We start from the raw sequence: 17,444 nt of genomic DNA, 5'->3' as shown, positions 1-17,444 counted from the left end.
AAAGTACATTCCACTTAATAACCACCTGTCCTTAGGCAAATCCCTCAGGATCTCTGAGCCTCAGTTTTCTTATCTGTTAAATGGGGATAGTAGGGTTGTTTGATGGACAAGAAGAGGTAGTGTGAAGAGAGGGCTTAGCATGGCTCCCCGAGCTAGGGAAGCACTCCACTCATTATTATCAGCATCACTACCAATGTTACTGTTGTTGTTATCATCAAGGACCCATGTGAGCATTTGGGGGAAGCAAGAAGAGAAACAAGAAATAAAGGGAGAGGAGTTAGAAAGGCAAAAATTAGGGCAGAGGGATGGGCTCCTTATTAACAATATAATTTCTATATGAACTGATGGGTGTCAGCTAAACATACTGTGTTAATCATTTGCAAGATATAGAAGTCATTATGCTGCATACTTTAAACGGTTGTTTTGTTGTTGTTTAGTGGAGAAGGCAATGGCACCCCACTCCAGTACTCTTGCCTGGAAAATCCCATGGACGGAGGGGCCTGGTGGGCTGCAGTCCATGGGGTCGCTGGGAGTCGGACACAACTGAGTGACTTCACTTTCACTTTTCACTTTCATGCTTTGGAGAAGGAAATGGCAGCCCACTCCGGTGTTCTTGCCTGGAGAATCCCAAGGACGGGGGAGCCTGGTGGGCTGCCGTCCATGGGGTCGCACAGAGTCGGACGCGACTGAAGCAACTTAGCAGCAGCAGCAGCAGCGGCTGAGTTACGTCCGACTTTTTTTCGATCCCATGGACTATAGCCCGCCAGGCTCCTCTGTCCACGGGATTTCCCAAGCAAGAATACTGGAGTGGGTTGCCATTTCCTTCTCCAGGGGATTTTTGCAACCCAGGGATTAAAGCCCACAGCCTATAAGTGCTGTATGTCAATTCCATCTCAATAAAACTAAGAGAAAAACATCTTTTCAATTAAAAAAAATTATAATAATATAATTTGCATTTATACTAAATACAGAGTATATTATAAGGATTTCTGATTGTTGAACTTTTAAAAATAATATAGCAAAATCTTCCTCACTTGATTTTGTGAAGTGGCACAACTGGGTAAAGTCCTTCTAAAGGAATGGAAACTCTTAGTTACATTTAATTACACAAAAATATCTTCAACTAAATGTTTCCAAATAATGAACTTAGGAGAGCCATTTTTATAACTAGATAAGAGCTTTGCATAATAAAGGCATGATTATTTTATGTAAAAAGCTGGCATGAAAGTGCTTGGGAATCAACTGAGTCTCCCGGATAGCTAAAATATTTCTTCTCTAACTTTTTTTTTGACCTCGCCACACGTAATGCAGGATCTTAGCTTCCTAGCCAGGGATCGAACCAGTGTCCCCTGCGGTGGAAATGCAGTCTTAAACCCTGGACCTCCAGGGAAGATCCTCTTCTGTAATTTTGTGTGTGTGGTTTTTATTTGCTCTCCTTTTGCTAACCATGTGATCTGACACATGCTACTGCTAAAAAGCCTAGTTTCCTTACCTGGAGCATTAATGGAGGTCGTCATATCTATGCCTTAAGGTTTCGCAAGTTTAGAATGGTCATGTGTTTGGAATGTAGTAATAGCTCAATAAACAGACAGACGTGCTATTGCAGCATTAAATAAATGAACAGCTAAATGGGGAGGCAAGACGTTTGGGGAGCGGGGGAAGGGAGCAGACAGGCAAACTTAGAACCGTCAAGATATCCAGTAAGGGGGTAAAGGCCCTCCCAGCTGCTCTGTGTCCTTAATTTTATTCCCTTGGTGTCCTGTCCTCCCTGGCTGAAGATCTCTTCCCTTTGCAGTTTCCGGAGGTGGTTTTTTCTCTCCTCCAGTGACTCAGCCATTGGAATCTCATCAGCTTATAGCCTTCCACAGGTTCCTGAGAATTTATTTCGCTGATAGCACCTTTTTCTTGCTTTCCAGCACCATTCGAGATTTATTTCTTATACCTTCTGTATTACTTCCAGAAAATGTGGAAGATGACCCAGAAAGGAGCACTTCTCATGGCACCATCTTCAACTGGAATCACTGGGGATGTTCATAAGCCCCAGTTCCTTTCCCTACCCTCCTATGGCCAGAAAATCCAGGGTGGGGATGTGAGGAGGCTGGACCTGCTGCCATCTCCCCAAGCATCCCTGGGAGAGGAATTTCACGTGTTCCTCCGTGAGCTCATCCCTTCTAGCCACGAGGGGGAAACAGTCCCAAAGTCAATGAATGGCTCACGAACAGGGCAGTGGCTGGAACAGCAGGAATTCCTGGAGTTGGGCCAGAAGTGGAACAGACTGACCACAAGCCCCTGCCAGCCCAGGTTAACAGGCTTGGCGTAACGGCCTCTGCTTTAAGCTCCAGTGGTTCTTAAGCTCATTCCCGATCCAGGAGTCCGTGTCAAATACCTACTCCGCACAGTCCTGGAGGATCGATGATGAATAATAAACCAGGGAAGGGCTGAGAGGAGCTGAGAGCCTCTAAGTGGGAGAAAGGGCTTCCCAGGAGGTGCTAGTGCTAAGAACCTGCCTGCCAATGCAGGAGATGTAAGAGAAGCAGGTTCAGCCGCAGAGTTGGGAAGATCCCCCGGAGAGGACACAGCAACCCACTCCAGTATTCTTGCCTGGAGAATCCCATGGACAGGGGAGCCTGGCAGGCTATAGTCCATAGGGTCGCAAAGAGTCACGACTGAAGCGACCTAGCACACACGCACGCAAGCACATCGGAGGGTCCAGGGCAGGGACTGTAACGGGTGTACCGCCTGGACTCCCCCTTCAGGGCTGAGGCACACAGTCCCTCGGGCACGACCAGGAATGTTGCCTGCTAAGAGCTCAGGGTTGAGCCCGTGCAGGAAATGCCTTGGCCCAAAGTAGCTAACTTCCCCCAAGGTCACCCCTCCCTCCTTGAGGGCAGCCCACATCCAAGGTGGCTGATGTGAATGGACAAAGGTCCAGCCCCCATCCTCCGTATGGAACAATCTAAAGAGCCATCGCAGCTTCTGAACCCTAAAGGTCAGCTGAGGCCCCTACCAGCTGTTACAACCACATTGCAACTTAGCTTCTCCCTCTGCCCAGCCCTGTTTTTCTGACTCCTTTACAGGTGTTATCTTGGTGGCCTCTTGCACACATATCTCGATTTCTGTCTGTTTCCCAGGATGTCAGCCTGAAACAGGGACCATGTCTGTTTGGCTCACTGCTGTACCCCCAGTACCTAGCACTGGCCTGTGTCATAACAGGAGCTCAAGAAAATACCGGTTGAGGGGATTCCTTGCTGGTCCAGTGGTTAACACTTGGGCTTCACTGCTGTGAACTTGGGTTTGATCCCTGGGAGGGGAACTAAGATCCCACAAGCTACGTGGTACAGGGGGAAAAAAAATTGGTTGAATGAATGAATAAAACTAAAAAGAAACTCCCTGGTTCCTGTGCAAGATTTTCCTAAATTACTGCAACAGGATTCCTTACTTCCAACCTATCCAACCCATCACTGCCAGCTTAATCCTTTTAAAGTACCTCTCCTGCTCGAAAACTTTCAGTGGCTTTCCACTTGTCTGCAGACAATCCCTTTGACCTGACATTCAAGACCTTGTATAAGCTTGCCCTAGTCTATCAGGGCTTCCTAAATGGCTCAGTGGTAAAGAATCTGCCTACCAAGCTGGAGGTGCGGGTCATTCCCTGGGTGGGGAAGAATCCCTGCAGTAGGAAATGGGAACCCACTCCAGTATTCTTGCCTGGGAAATCCCATGGACAGAGGAGCCTGGTGGGCTACAGTCCACGGGGTGGCAAAGAGTCGGACATGACTTAGCGACTAAACAGCAGCAGCCACCTGATCTACATGGCCCATCTCAGGGTTTGCAATTCTCGAATTTCTCAGCCTTACAAGCTAACTGAATTGGACCACTAGCCTTCCTCAGACTCAGCTATGGCTTCCTCTTTTCACGAAATTCCTTTCTTATGAGATATCCTACATATTCCCCATCTCCTTGGGTCTCTCTAAATCCTTTTAATTGTTCATAGCAAGGCAGTGGAAATCAATGGTTAGAGCCCAGGCTCTGGAGATAGAGGGTGTGGGTTCCGATTGCAACCCTACCTCCTGTAACTGTGTCATCTGGGGCAAGTTACCTCACCTCTCTGTAACCTTAGTTTCTTTATCTGTAAAATAGGATTAATAATAGAATCCACCTCATAGGGAAATTGGGGAGATTAAATGAGACAGTCTGGGCAAACTGCTTAGAACAGCACCTGCCCCTTAATACCGGCTATTAATCACCATCCTTTAGAGTGGGGTCAACACTTTTTTGACAAAGGTCTGGACAGTAAATACTTCAGGTTTGCAAGCCACAGAGTTTCTACTGAGACTACTCAACTCTGTTGCTGAAGCACCAAAACAGGCGTAGATAATACGTCAGTACATGGTGCGGTTGTGTTCCAATAAAACTTCATTTAGAGATCCAGTTGGCAGTTCAGATTTGGTCCAGCTGCCACAAGCTGCCAATCTCTGCTTCAGAACTCCCCAGTCTGCCAGGAAACGGTGACATCTTCCTACAATCCTGACTACTCTCAGTATCTTAATAACAGTAACAACAAAATAACACATAACTTAGAAAATAATTAGTCCCACCCACTTCCCTGATAGTTCGGTTGGTAAAGAATCTGCCTGCAATGCAGGGGACCCTGGTTCGATTCCTGGGTCAGGAAGATCCACTGGAGAAGGGATAGGCTACCCACTCCAGTATTCTTGGGCTTCCCTTGTGGCTCAGCTGGTAAAGAATCTGCCTGCAATATGGAAGACATGAGTTCAATCCCTGGGTTGGGAAGATCTCCTGGAGAAGGGAAAGACTACCCACTCCAGTACTCTGGCCTGGAGAATTCCATGGACTGTATAGTTCAAGGGGTCACAAAGAGTCAGACATGAATGAGCGCCTTTGACTTTCACTTTGACTTCCTGCCTTGGGGTCAAGTTAGAAATAGGTAAAAGGGAGCAGGCAGGGTAGTTAAAAGCATGGATGTTACAGGCGGACAGATTCCAGGTCTTAGTCCCAACTGCACCCTGTGTGACTTGATTTCACCCACTGAGCCTGTTTTCTCAGCTGTAAAATGGGAATTGCACTAATTCAATACCCCCGCACATCTTCTGGGGCTGCTGCACCATATCCAGGAGAAATGTCCTGTCAATGCTAGATCTACCGTTTTGATTATTATTTCACGTCCATGTCCTTCCAGCTATCGTGTTGCTTTTGCTGTTGTTAATCATTACAATATTGACAATGACACTCTTCTCTGGCTCCATCAGAGTCCCTGGGTAGCAGCAGCCCTCGTGTATGTACCATCTTTGCATCCTTCCGAGCCCATGAACATCGCTGCCTGGCTGCCTGGCTGGGTGGCCAGAGCTGGGGCTTTACTTACGACTGGGGGACCCCTCCGATCCCGAAGCCCACCAGGCCCCGGAGCACCAGGATCCAGCTGTACACGGGCGCAAACGCACTGAGGATGCCGTAGTACAGGGTCCAGAGCACGCTGATCTTCAGTCCCTGCGGAGAAGGAAGACACTCAGTCATGGGGCTTCTCAGCATCTCCAGGTCACACGCCCCTGCACGTGTTCAAGGTCACCGTAGGGTCTCGGTAAAGGGTAATCCACACAGCCAAAGGGATGCAAGGTGGTCTCTGGGTGGTGGTGCCAACTCTCAGGGGGAGTGTGGGAAAACTGTGGGGTGTTCTTAGCAGCCCCAGTGATTGGCAGTTAATAGACAGGTCCCAGGGATTCCTGGTGGTCCACTGGTTAAGACTCTGTACTTCCACTTCAGGAGGTACAGGGTTCAATTCCTGGTCAGAGAACTAAGATCTCACATGCTGTGTGGTGCAGCCAAAAAATTTTTTTAAGTAATAGACAGGTCCTAGAGATGCTAGATGTCCCACAGCACCTGAGACATGAAGACTTACCTCACACAAGCTTGAATCGAACTTCCCACCAGATACTAAACCATGCAGTTGATCACTGTTTATGACTATCTGTACCTGGACCTTCATTCTGGTTTACATATAAATAGGATTTTGGAAGGTGGGTCACACCCTCCAAAAAAATTCCTGAGGGTAGTTTTTCAGGAAAGCAACGTCTAGATACATCAAAGTAAGATACACTTTATCTGGAATTTTACAGAATTATCTTTTCAGAAACCCATGTTGCCAGTGGAAATGCTATGTGTGATATTTGAGTGACTGAGTGTGAATACAGCATCCGTCTGCATTCATGGGACTTCTATGTGCATCTATGAATAGATCTGAATCTTATTTCGAAATGTCAGATATATAAAGAAAAAGCATCAAGATTTCATTAAATCCAAACTTATTTATAATTGGGGCAAATATGAACTCCTTTCAGGATCTAGGCAGAGTAGTATGTGAATATTTGCATATTGAAAGGAAATTTATTAATTACTTCTTTAAAAAAGGTTCTCCCTTGTGGCCTAGTTAAGATATTATAACTGACTTCTTTTTAAAAGCTGCGTAAGTGGGAATTCCCTGATGGCTCAATGGTAAAGAATCCGCCTGCCAATGCAGGAGGCACAGGTTTGTCGCCTGATCCAGGAAGATCTCACACGCCATGGAGCAATTAATTCCGGGCACCATAACTATTGAGCCTGTGCTCTAGAGCCTGGGAGCTGCACCTACTGAGCCCACAGCCAAAATTACTGAAGGCTGAACACTCTAGAGACGGCGCTCTACAACAAGAGAAGCCATCGCAACGCGAAGCCTGGGCACTGCAGGCTAGAGAGTAGCCCCTGCTGGCTGCAACTAGAGAAAAGCCCATCTAACAACAAAGACCCAGCACAGCCAAAAAAAAATAAATTGAAAAAACTGTATAAATGACTAGGCTATTTTATCTTTGAAATTATTTCTGGATTATTGGGGGCACTACAAAATTTTATAATTTTTTTTTAAATAAAGGGGACATTGTAAGGAATTCCCTGGCAGTTCAGCAGTTAGGACCTGGCGCTTTCTCTGCTGTGGCCTAGGTTTTTGATCCCTGATCTCGAAGCTAAGATCCCACAAGCCACACGGCACGGCCGGAAAAAAAAAAAAAAAAAAGATGTTGTATTTTATGGGGTTGAGAATCGCCTAGGAACACAAAATTGCAGGAGAAACCTGGCATATATTCCTGGAATGTTAATTACGCTTAGAGATGGAGAAAAAAATTAAGAGCGAATATAATTGAAAAGGGCATTTTTTATAACACAACCAGCTCCAAAAGTGTTCTGCAGTAGAATGCAAATGTAACGTGAATATTAGACCTGCCACATGAGGTCTGGGCAGACTGCCCTGTCAGGGAGTGTTTAACAGGAGGATTGCTACGTGATGTTTCTCGTAAGTCGTTTGTTCCTTATCAAGTGGAGCAGCAAGCTGCTCCCAGGAACTGAGGTCATTATGTGAGACAGGCTTGAATCTCCTTTAGTAAACATTCTCTTTACGACAAAACTGCTTAGTCTTGATCCCCTTTCTTGAGATATGGATTGTCTCCTGGTCTTGTGACCATTATTAATCCCTTGTTCCCTTGGTAACAGTTGCTGTACATTTGGTTTTCTGATCTTTATCATTGTCGAAAGAAATTTCTTGTACAACAGCCTATATATTCTCACAGAAAGACCATTAAAGCACCTTTGCTCCATCAGAGCTTGGGTCCCCGTGTCTTTCTGTCTTTTTTCTTTCTCTCTCTCTCTGGCTAATTCTCTGGAGCATAGAAACCCGTCGTGCTCACTCTCCTGCCCGGGCTTCCTCGAGAAGGCACCCTGTGCTTTCACCCCCTCAAGAAGGTGCCCTGTGCCTTCGTGAGCAATGTAAGCCCTGTGTTAACGGCTTTATTGGTTCTCTGCATAAACCAGGGAATATCAGCCTCTTTCTCTCTTTCACTTTCTTATCGTCGACTCCAGACCGCCAGGTCCCAGTCCATTAAAGGACCCCAACACTGCCCTTCGCAGCACCCTTCCTAGATCTGCAGGATAGAGTTCACCCTTCTGTCTGCCACCCTCTCTGTACCCCCCTACCCCTCAACCCTTGCTTCAGGGAGAAAGTGTGAGACATTCTAATTTTAGCTTTAAAATGAAAATGAATTAAAATAGACTAGAGAGAAGGCAATGGCACCCCACTCCAGTACTCTTGCCTGGAAAATCCCATGGATGGAGGAGCCTGGTAGGCTGCAGTCCATGGGGTCGCTAAGAGTCAGACACGACTGAGCAACTTCCCTTTCACTTTTCACTTTCATTCATTGGAGAAGGAAATGGCAACCCACTCCAGTGTTCTTGCCTGGAGAATCCCAAGGACGGGGGAGCCTGGTGGGCTGCCGCCTCTGGGGTCGCACAGAGTCGGACGTGACTGAAGCGACTTAGCAGCAGCAGAGAGGGGATTTGGAAGTCTACCACACGTGACCTGTCTTTTGGAAAACAATTTTAGGTTGTAAAGAGAATGTTTTAAATGACTTTGCACCACTTTGCAAGAATGTGATTAACTTTTCATTTTAATCTTCACTCTTCTGATTATGCTTAAAAGGAAGTGTCTGTGGGATGCCGGTCTGTCTTAACACCGTTTAAAAACTTTTTTTCTTTTATATTGGAGTATAGCTGGTTTACAATGTTGTGATAGTTTCAGGGGGACAGCAAAGGGGCTCAGTCACTCATACCCGTGTATCCATTCTCCCCCAGACTCCCCTCCCATCCAGGCTGCCACATAACATTGCGCAGAGCTCCTTGTGCTATACAGCAGGACTTTGTTGGCTATCCATTTTAAATATAGAAGTGTGTACATGTCCAGCCCAAACTCTCTAAGTATCCCTCCCCCCCGATCCTTCCACCCTGGTAACCATCTTTAACATCTTTTTAAACATCTGCTAATCTTATTCTTTAACAGAGACAGCAATGAGGCAACCATACCAGCTAGGATTTTATAACACTGTTTTCTTTGCATTTATTTTTGCAGGTATTTCTTACTTAGGGCAATTGCTATTGATTTCCCATTTAAGACTTTAAATCAAGTTTCCTTTTCAAAAAACATGCATCTAGGGATGTTTTTAATGTTGATATAAAGACAGATATTAAGTACATAAGAGAATATGTGGGGCAGGAATGAGTAAAGTCTAGGAAGATCTGGATCTATTGCAATAAAGAATAATAAATAAAAAAGCAACCTTTCTGCTCCCCTTTCTAAACCCAGGGCCACACAACTAAACAACAACAACAACAGGGATACTGGTACCCGCCACAGACTTAGTTCCTTTCTTCCGACTTGACCTCATTTACTAGGGACTTTTTTTTTTTTTTAATTGAAGAATAATTGCTTTACAGAATTTTTTTGGTTTCTGCCAAACATCAACATGAAGCAGCCATAGGTATACGTATGTCCCCTCACTGGGGATCTTCTTCCTTGGAACCTGAGAAGTCTTGAATCAGAAATAAGACATCATTAGTGGCAGAGAACCAAATTATGGGCTTCCCTTGTAGCTCAGCCGGTAAAGAATCCACCTGCAATGCAGGAGACCCCGGTTCAACTCCTGGGTGGGGAAGATCCACTGGCGAAGAAGGGATAGGCTACCCATTCCAGTATTCTTGGGCTTCCCTGGTGGCTCAGCTGGTAAAGAATCCGCCTGCAATGCAGGAGACCTGGGTTTGATCCCTGGGTTGGGAAGCAATGTGGGAGACCTGGGTTCAATTCCTGAGTTGGGAAGATCCCTTGGAGAAGGGAAAGGCTACCCACTCCAGTATTCCGGCCTGGAGAATTCCACGGACTGTATATCCATGGGGTCGAAAACAGTCGGACACAACTGAGAGACTTTCACTTTCAGCGGCAGAGAAAATAAAAGAACAGAAGGAAAACAAAGCAGGAGAAGAAGAGTGGGGAGAGAGGAGGGCACCCAGACTGACACACGGGAGCTATGCCTCCCTCCCGGGGCTGCCTGGCAGCCGTGCTGCCCCGCTGAGGTCACCAGATGCCCTCATGCCAGGCAGCAAAGACAGGCAGGCCGACTGGTCCTGTCGGGTCACAGCAGAGTGCAGCTGGCCCTGCATCTGCCCACTGATGCCAGCGCTTTCCAGTTGCCCAGAGAACAAGGACTCAGCAGCCATTTGGAGGGACCATCATGGCATTGCAAAGGGGTGAGCGCTGCCAGCAAGCCCCATCCAAGCACTGCTGAGGGCCTCTGCGGAAACGTCCTCTGGGTGCTCATTAACTGCTGTCGCTCTGCCTAACATCTGTTCTGCCTTTTAGATTGCTACCCCTCCCCCTTTTCCTTCCCTCCTTCCTTCCCTATTTATTAAGCAGCCCCTGTATACCCAGCTCTGGAGATAGAATGCATAGATATTATGCACTCATTAATTTGCTCATTCAATGATTTATTTCACAATAAGCAGGTATTGAATGCCTGCACCCCACTCCAGTGTTCTTGCCTGGAGAATCCCAGGGACGGGGGAGCCTGGTGGGCTGCCGTCTGTGGGGTTGCACAGAGTCGGACATGACTGAAGCGACTTAGCAGCAGCAGCAGTATGTCAGACCCTTATGGATACTGATAATATACTGCTCATTCATTCAATACACAGGTATTGAACACCGACTGTGTGTGCCGCACTAGAGGTACTGAAATGTATCATTCATTTATTCACTCACTGGTTCACTGTGCAGGTACTGAGTACCTCTTGTGGGCCTGGCATTCATCCTTTGACTTTGCACATATTGATGGCCTACTGGTTGCTAAACACTTGGTTTTGTCCTGCGTGACAGCAGCCCACAGGACAGCCAGAGGCTCTGACTTCACGGAACTTTCATTTGCATTTTTGAAATCACTGCCTCATCGTGATGCTGAGTCCTTACCATGCCCTACGGAAAGAGGTTGTTATTTTCATGTCCTCTTTAAAAAATGCACATTGAGGGCCAAAGGAGATGAGTGATTTGTCCAGGATCAGCTCCCTATTACCCCCGGTAGAGAACATACAGGCCTGATGCAGGCGGAATGCAGTGAAGACAGGGGACCTGGGTGAATGAAAGAGAACTTGCCCCGCCCTGCCAGCCTCAGCTCCAGCCAAAAGCTACCATCACAGAACGTGGGTTCTAAGCCACCAGATTACCCAGCTTTCCAAAAACCCACAACTCTTTTTACTTTTATGCAAAATACGGCCATTTTGAAACAGAGGCAACTGATTCAAAAATCCCATTAAGCACTGCATGGGATAAATTAAACACATTTGGGGGCCACCTTTGGCTCATGGCCAACCTGTTTCGAATCCATAGCCTGGAAAGGTTTCAAGCTCCCGCTCTAAGAAGCTGAAAGCCTAGCTGTCACTTGGATGCCAGGCCTGCAACCCCAGCTCCAGAGAAGTACACTGATCTCATTGCCAGGAGCACTGCTCAGTCACCTGCAGGGTTGCCTGACCCAAGCCCCTGGTACTCTCCAATCATGCTCGAGTATAGTGAAAATATTCACAGGAAAACCCGAGCATGTTCAGAACACTGAAATGAGAGGCCCGGTGCCTGCCAGCCACCCCTTTTTATTCCTTAAAGCTGACATGGTCCTAGAGCCTTTGAACTAGACAATGACCTGATCCCATTCTAAATTTTCTTGAGTCCCAATCAATAGTAGTTACCACCGATCACAGGCTAACCATGCATCAGTAAATACTGTTCTAAATGTATTATATACACATTCTTATTTAATCGTCCCAATGGTCCTGTGAGTTCCTACTGTTGTCAATCCTATTTTGCAGATGGGAAAACTGAGGCTTAGAGAGGGAGAGCAGCTTGCCCAAAGTTACCTCGCTCGACAGGGGGCTCTATGATATGAACTCAGGTGCGTGTGTCTCCATACCCACGAAGCCACGCACCCACGGTCACCCTTCCTTTCCATGACTGCCACAAGTCCCCAGGCTGTAGAAACTTCTGTAGGGATCAAAGTGGCCCACTGAGGGAATTCCCCGGTAGTCCAGTGGTTAAGACTCTGTGCTTCCAATGCAGGGGGCCCAGGTTCGATCCCTGGTTGGAGAACTAAGATTCCTCATGCCGCACCAAGGAACTAAGATCCCACTTCTCAGTGCAGCAAAAAAACAAAAAAAAAGGTCGACTTAAAAAGAAGCGGCCCACTGAGTCTCCTGCAAAGTCACGCAGCAGAGGCTCTCACAGAAACCTCTCAGCTGGGCCAAGGCAGATCAAGCAGCTAGGAGGAGCTTCTTCGAGCTTGCCAAGGCTCGCCAGCTGTCTGGTTCGCCCTCTAGTCCTAGAGGAGTTCTGGGGAAGCTTTATAATTAGAGCCGCATCCATCCTTCCTGATATTGGGCCAGAGTTCCATGCTGGGGAGGAGAAGGCTCTACAGTCTGGGGGCACTTTCTCTCCCTCTCTCCAGTCACACCAGCTTTGTGTTGGGTGTGGGAGTTAGCAAGCTGGTCAGAAGAGCTGGAGGCACCCCCTACAGGTCGCCCCCCAGGCTTCATCTGTTTAAGAGTAGATGAATGTTCAACTGATCTACTAAATTCTGGCATTCTATTCAGTAATGTCTCCCAGTACCCCAGGTCAGGGTGAAGGATGTGAGCTCTGGAGCCAGATACACCTTCATCTTAGCACTGGCCTGGCCATATTTATTGGCACCATGAGCTTGGTGAATAACAGGTAATGGGAATTGAGGAAACATTTCCTCTGAACCAGGGACTTTCTGTACAAGGGTCATTTACTCCCCATAGGAGCCCTATGGGGAAGAATATTACTCTCCCATTTACAGATGAGGGAACTGAGGCACAGAAGGGTTAAGCACCAAGGGGATGGGGCTAGCACCACCACCAGCATCTTTTACGTTCTGAAACACACATGCTTGGGCCCCCTAGGGAGGTGTGATTTTTTTTCAAGAATCCACAACCTCATAGCAATGTCTTTCTTTGCCCTTCAATGTAGCTCTGAATTAAACTTCCACCAAAAAAAAAAGTTCAGTTGGCACAAGTTTTGTTGTCAAGGAGATAACCCAGAGAACACAAGCTTAGGGGAAGTCGCCTTACTGTTTTTCTGCCATACTGGTCTGAGATGTTTCCCCAGAGGGTGGAGCTGGACATCATGCCGACAAAGACCACCTGTGGGGGCAAAGACAGCTTCTGTTAGACAGTGACACGGAGCATCGCAGAGAAAGGCAACACCGAAGTGAGCTTGCAGAGTCACACTCTTAGCAATAAGAATGAACCAAGTGTTACAGCTTCCCAGGTACCGCTAGGGGTAGAGAACCCACCTGCCAAAGCAGGAGACATGGGTCTGATCCCTGGGTTGGAAAGATCCCCTGAAGAAGGAAATGGCAACCCATTCCAATGTTCCTGCCTGGAGAATTTCTTAACAGTCCATAGGGTGGCAAAGAGTTGGACTTGACTGAAGCTCCTCAGCAAGCAAGCATTTCTGAGATCTTGTTAAGATGCAAACACTAGTCTGTGTGCTTCCTGTTACTGTTTATGTCTCCCAACAACCCTACGGGGTGGGTGCTGCCGTTATCCCCATTTCAAACATGAGGAAACGGAGCCTCAGAGAGGTGAGGTCATGTGGCCAAGTCCACAGGTGTTAGTCGTGCAGTCTGGGCTGGAGTCAGGCTGCCTGGCTGCAGATCTAGTATTTTTCCAGTTTCCTACAGAACCCAAGAAATGTCTTATGGCTAAGAAAATATTAAAGGTTGCAAGGAACTGAATACAGGAGACAGGAGGTTAGGATGGGAGCTGGAAGCCATGAGCAAGAGAAAGCATCCATGGAGCGCTCACTGTGTGCTGGGCAAAATTCTGGTTCCCTTGTTAGTCCTTGATCAGAGCTGAAGAGGTATGACTACTCATACCCATTTTATAGATAGGTAGCTTGAGGCTTAGAAGGGTTAAGGGGACTTCCCTGGAGGTCCAGCAGTTAAGACTCTGTACTTCCAATGCAGGAGGTGCAGATTCCATTCCTGGTTGGGGAACTCAAGATCCATGTGCCACATGGTACGGCCAAAAAGTTTTTAAAAAGAAAAAGAAGGGTTTTAGAAATCTGCTCTGATCCCAGGGAGGAGAGGGTAAAGACAGGTCTTAAGCCCAAGCAGGCTGACTAGAGCTTTCTTCACTGTTCTATCCTTTCTGGAGCACTCACCAAGCGTCAGAGACCACACTGAATGTTCTCTACATTTGTTGCTATTGTTCAGTCGCTCAGTCATGTCCGACTCTTTGTGACCCCTCGGACTGCAGCACACCAGGCTCCCCTGTCCTTCACCATCTCCTGAGGTTGCTGAAACTCATGGCCATTGAGTCAGTGATGCCATCCAACCATCTCTTCCTCTGTCGTCCCCTTCTCCTCCTGTCCTCACTCTTTCCCAGCATCAGGGTCTTTTCCAGTGAGTCAGCCCTTCACAAGAGGTGGCCAAAGTATTACCAAATGTTTCCAGGAGCCCCACGAGGTGGGTGCTATTATTATCCCATTTTTCAGATAAGGCAACTAACTGAGGCCCAGAGATAGGAACAGCATTGCCTAGTGTGGGCTGAACCCAAAAGCATTCCTCCAGGCACGTCCTAGAGCCGCGGGCTCCAATCAGGCTACACAGAGGCATTCCAAGGGAAAGCAAATTTGGATAATTTTAAAGGAATTAATTTCCACATCCTCAACTTCCATAGAAACTCTTTCCCGAGAACAGGTTAGGGGGTCTCATCTGTTCCCGGCTCCCCTTCTCAACCACCCTTCCCCCACTTCTTCATACTCTGCCCCCCGTTGTACTCATAGCCATCGCTTTGAAGTTAAACCCTCTAGGCTGCCTCCAAAAGGATACCAATGACACAGATACAAATCCATTCGCAAGTCATCTTGATTCCAATTCCATTTTATTATTTTTAACCAAATTGCAGGAGAGGCTAATCAAGCTGTCAGCAAATTAGATCACTAAAAATAATTTTTCATGAACGACTGCTGTGTGCTCTTCAGCATGCAACTTGGAAGTTGCTGAAAAGAATCAAGTGGCATTAGTTTACTGAGTTATCATAAAACTCCTTCAGTTCCTCCAGCAAAACTTTTTATATGTGAACAAAACCTTTCATATTCATGTCTATTCAGTAAAAATGAAAAATAGAAATAGCATTACAACTGTACCCTGTCTCATTTTGGCAACAGGCTTTCAAATTGTAGCACTGGAGAACACTCTTGAGAGTCCCTTGAACAGCAAAGAGATCAAGCCAGTCAGTCCTACAGGAAATTAACCCTGAATGCTCATTGGAAGGACTGATTCTGAAGCTGAAGCTCCAATACTTTGGCCACCTGATGCAAAGAACTGACTCATTTGAAAAGACCCTGATGCTGGGAAAGATTGAAGGCAGGAGGAGAAGGGGATAACAGAGGATGAGATGGTTGGATGGCATCACCAACTCAATGGACATGAGTTTGAGTAAACTCTGGGAGACAGTGGAGGACAGAGGAGCCTGACATGCTGCAGTCCATGGGGGTCACAAAGAGTCAGACACGACTTAGTGATTGAACAACAATTCAAGAATATGCGACATAGTTGAGAAACACTCCATACTCCTCATCAAGAGGTGCGTTCCTGATAAAAGTGACTTATGTTTAGCAATTATTTATCAAAATTAATTATATCTTGTTTTGATCTGTTGTTTACTATTAAAAATTTTCATGGTTAACTTACTGCAGGAGAAACATCTTAAATCTTAGAGCGTTATGATCTCAAAAAATTAAAAACGATAATTGAAAATGTCACAAAAATTATAATGGGGTGACTGATGAAACTTTCAAGCCTAGTAAAATCTCACATTGCTTGCTTTGTAGCTCATCTGGTAAAGAATCCACCTGCAATGTGGGAGACCTGGGTTCGATCCCTGGTTGGGAAGATCCCCTGGAGAAGGGAAAGCCTACTCACTCCAGTATTCTGGCCTAGAGAATGCCATGGACTGTATAGTCCATGGGGTTGCAAAGAGTTGGACACGACTGAGCAGCCTTCACTTTCACAACCTTACATTAAGATAAAACTATATGGAGAAACTGAATGAAAATACCAGTTCAAGAAGAAAACAAGACAAGAATGAAGGGTTCTGCTTCATGCTCCTCCAAGCCTTAGCTCCAGGGAGCACCAGTTCCTACAGTTTACTGAACAGGTACTATGCTGTTTCCAACCCTGAAGTCACCTTCATGTGGAAGGAACTGGTGTCTCCTTTTTGGAAAAGCGAGGCTTATAAGGTTTATGTGATCCGATCAGGTGGGCTCCAAGTTCCCTGCAATTGAGCAGGATATCTGGGGCCCCCAGATGTGGTTAGAGTTGGCTGCAGACCTGCCAGGATACATGCGATGGAGAAGGGACGCTGAGGTCCTGGTGATTCCACTGAGGGTTTAATTCCTGTCTGCTGAGCCCTCGGCAGCAGCAGGAGGAAGTGGGGGGCATCCTGCAGAACACCCCCCTGGGGGACCAGAACTGAGCACGAGAGGAGAGGGCCACTGGGCTGCCTACCGAGGTCAGCAATGCCACCTGCCAGCTGGGCAGCCGCCACTCGCAGTGCAGCTGCGGCGCAAGGATGCTCAGAATCATCATCTCCATGGCGTCGGCCATCTGCAGGGAGCAAGCAAACACGTGAGACCAGGATGCTGCCTGGGTCGGGACAGCTGGCCCCTCACTAAAAATTCTCATGGTAACTTACTGCAGGAGAGAAGAATTTAAACCTTAGAGCCTTATGATCTCAGAAAATTTAAAACGATAATTTAAAATGTCACAAGTCCACAGTCCCAAGCGAGTGCATAAAAAAAATCCCTTCGGACTCTCCTGGTGGTCCAGTGGTTAAGACTCTCCCCTTTCACTGCAGGGGGCATGGCTTCAATCCCTAGTCCAGGAAGTTCTGTGTGCCACGTAGTATGGCCCCCCAAAATTTTAAAATAAAATAAATCAATTAATTAAAAAAAGAAAAAAGAGAGAGACTCCCTCTTCTACCTTCTGCTGAGTGCTCAATCACCCATCAAAACACACTGAAAGCTCCAGAAGTTAAAACAGTGTGGTACCACACAGGAACTGATGACTAGACATTTGACATTCTTTGGGCATGTTTTCCCACATTTGAAAAAAAATTTAGGGACACTCCCTGAATGGAGTGGGAAAGTAGCATATTTTGAAAATCAGAAAAACATTTTTTTTTTTTTAGAAAAACATTTTTTAGAGGTAGAGAGACAGTGATCTTTTTCTCTTGTAGCTCAGTTAAAAGCTAGTTTCTCTTTGGTCATTGTTCATGTAGAATTGTCAGTATAATTAACATTAAAAAGTGTGATCTTTTTAATTTAATTAAAACATACTAGGGAGCCTCAGTAATGAAACACTGTGGTACCTTTACAGGATTAAACAGGCAGAGCAGTGGAACAGAAATGAGAGTCCAGAAGTAAACCCACGTGGCCCCGGGAATGTGGTGGATGATAAAAGCCACTTTGCAGATTAGTGGAGGAAATGAGGTGGGGAAATTGATGACTGTTTGGA

At 46.5% G+C, this 17,444-nt stretch overlaps 1 protein-coding gene and 1 non-coding gene across 2 annotated transcripts in view; one reads left to right on the top strand and one right to left on the bottom strand.

Annotated features, from left to right (window-relative positions):
• Positions 1-17,444, bottom strand: part of SVOP (SV2 related protein) — a 73,150-nt gene that overhangs the window by 30,348 nt on the left and 25,358 nt on the right. Inside the window, exons 4-6 of the mRNA XM_019977966.2 lie at positions 16,437-16,535; positions 12,991-13,062; positions 5,381-5,505 (exon numbers count right to left, since the gene is read on the bottom strand). Coding sequence (XP_019833525.2) covers positions 5,381-5,505; positions 12,991-13,062; positions 16,437-16,535 — 296 coding nt within the window. The remainder of the gene's footprint in view (positions 1-5,380; positions 5,506-12,990; positions 13,063-16,436; positions 16,536-17,444) is intronic.
• Positions 11,920-11,992, top strand: TRNAG-UCC (transfer RNA glycine (anticodon UCC)). The gene has a single exon. It is a non-coding gene; the product is annotated as a tRNA-Gly (tRNA).

Source organism: Bos indicus, chromosome 17, assembly GCF_029378745.1.
Source record: "Bos indicus isolate NIAB-ARS_2022 breed Sahiwal x Tharparkar chromosome 17, NIAB-ARS_B.indTharparkar_mat_pri_1.0, whole genome shotgun sequence".
Taxonomy (NCBI): Eukaryota; Metazoa; Chordata; class Mammalia; order Artiodactyla; family Bovidae; genus Bos; species Bos indicus.
This window is presented reverse-complemented; position numbering and strand designations above follow the sequence as displayed.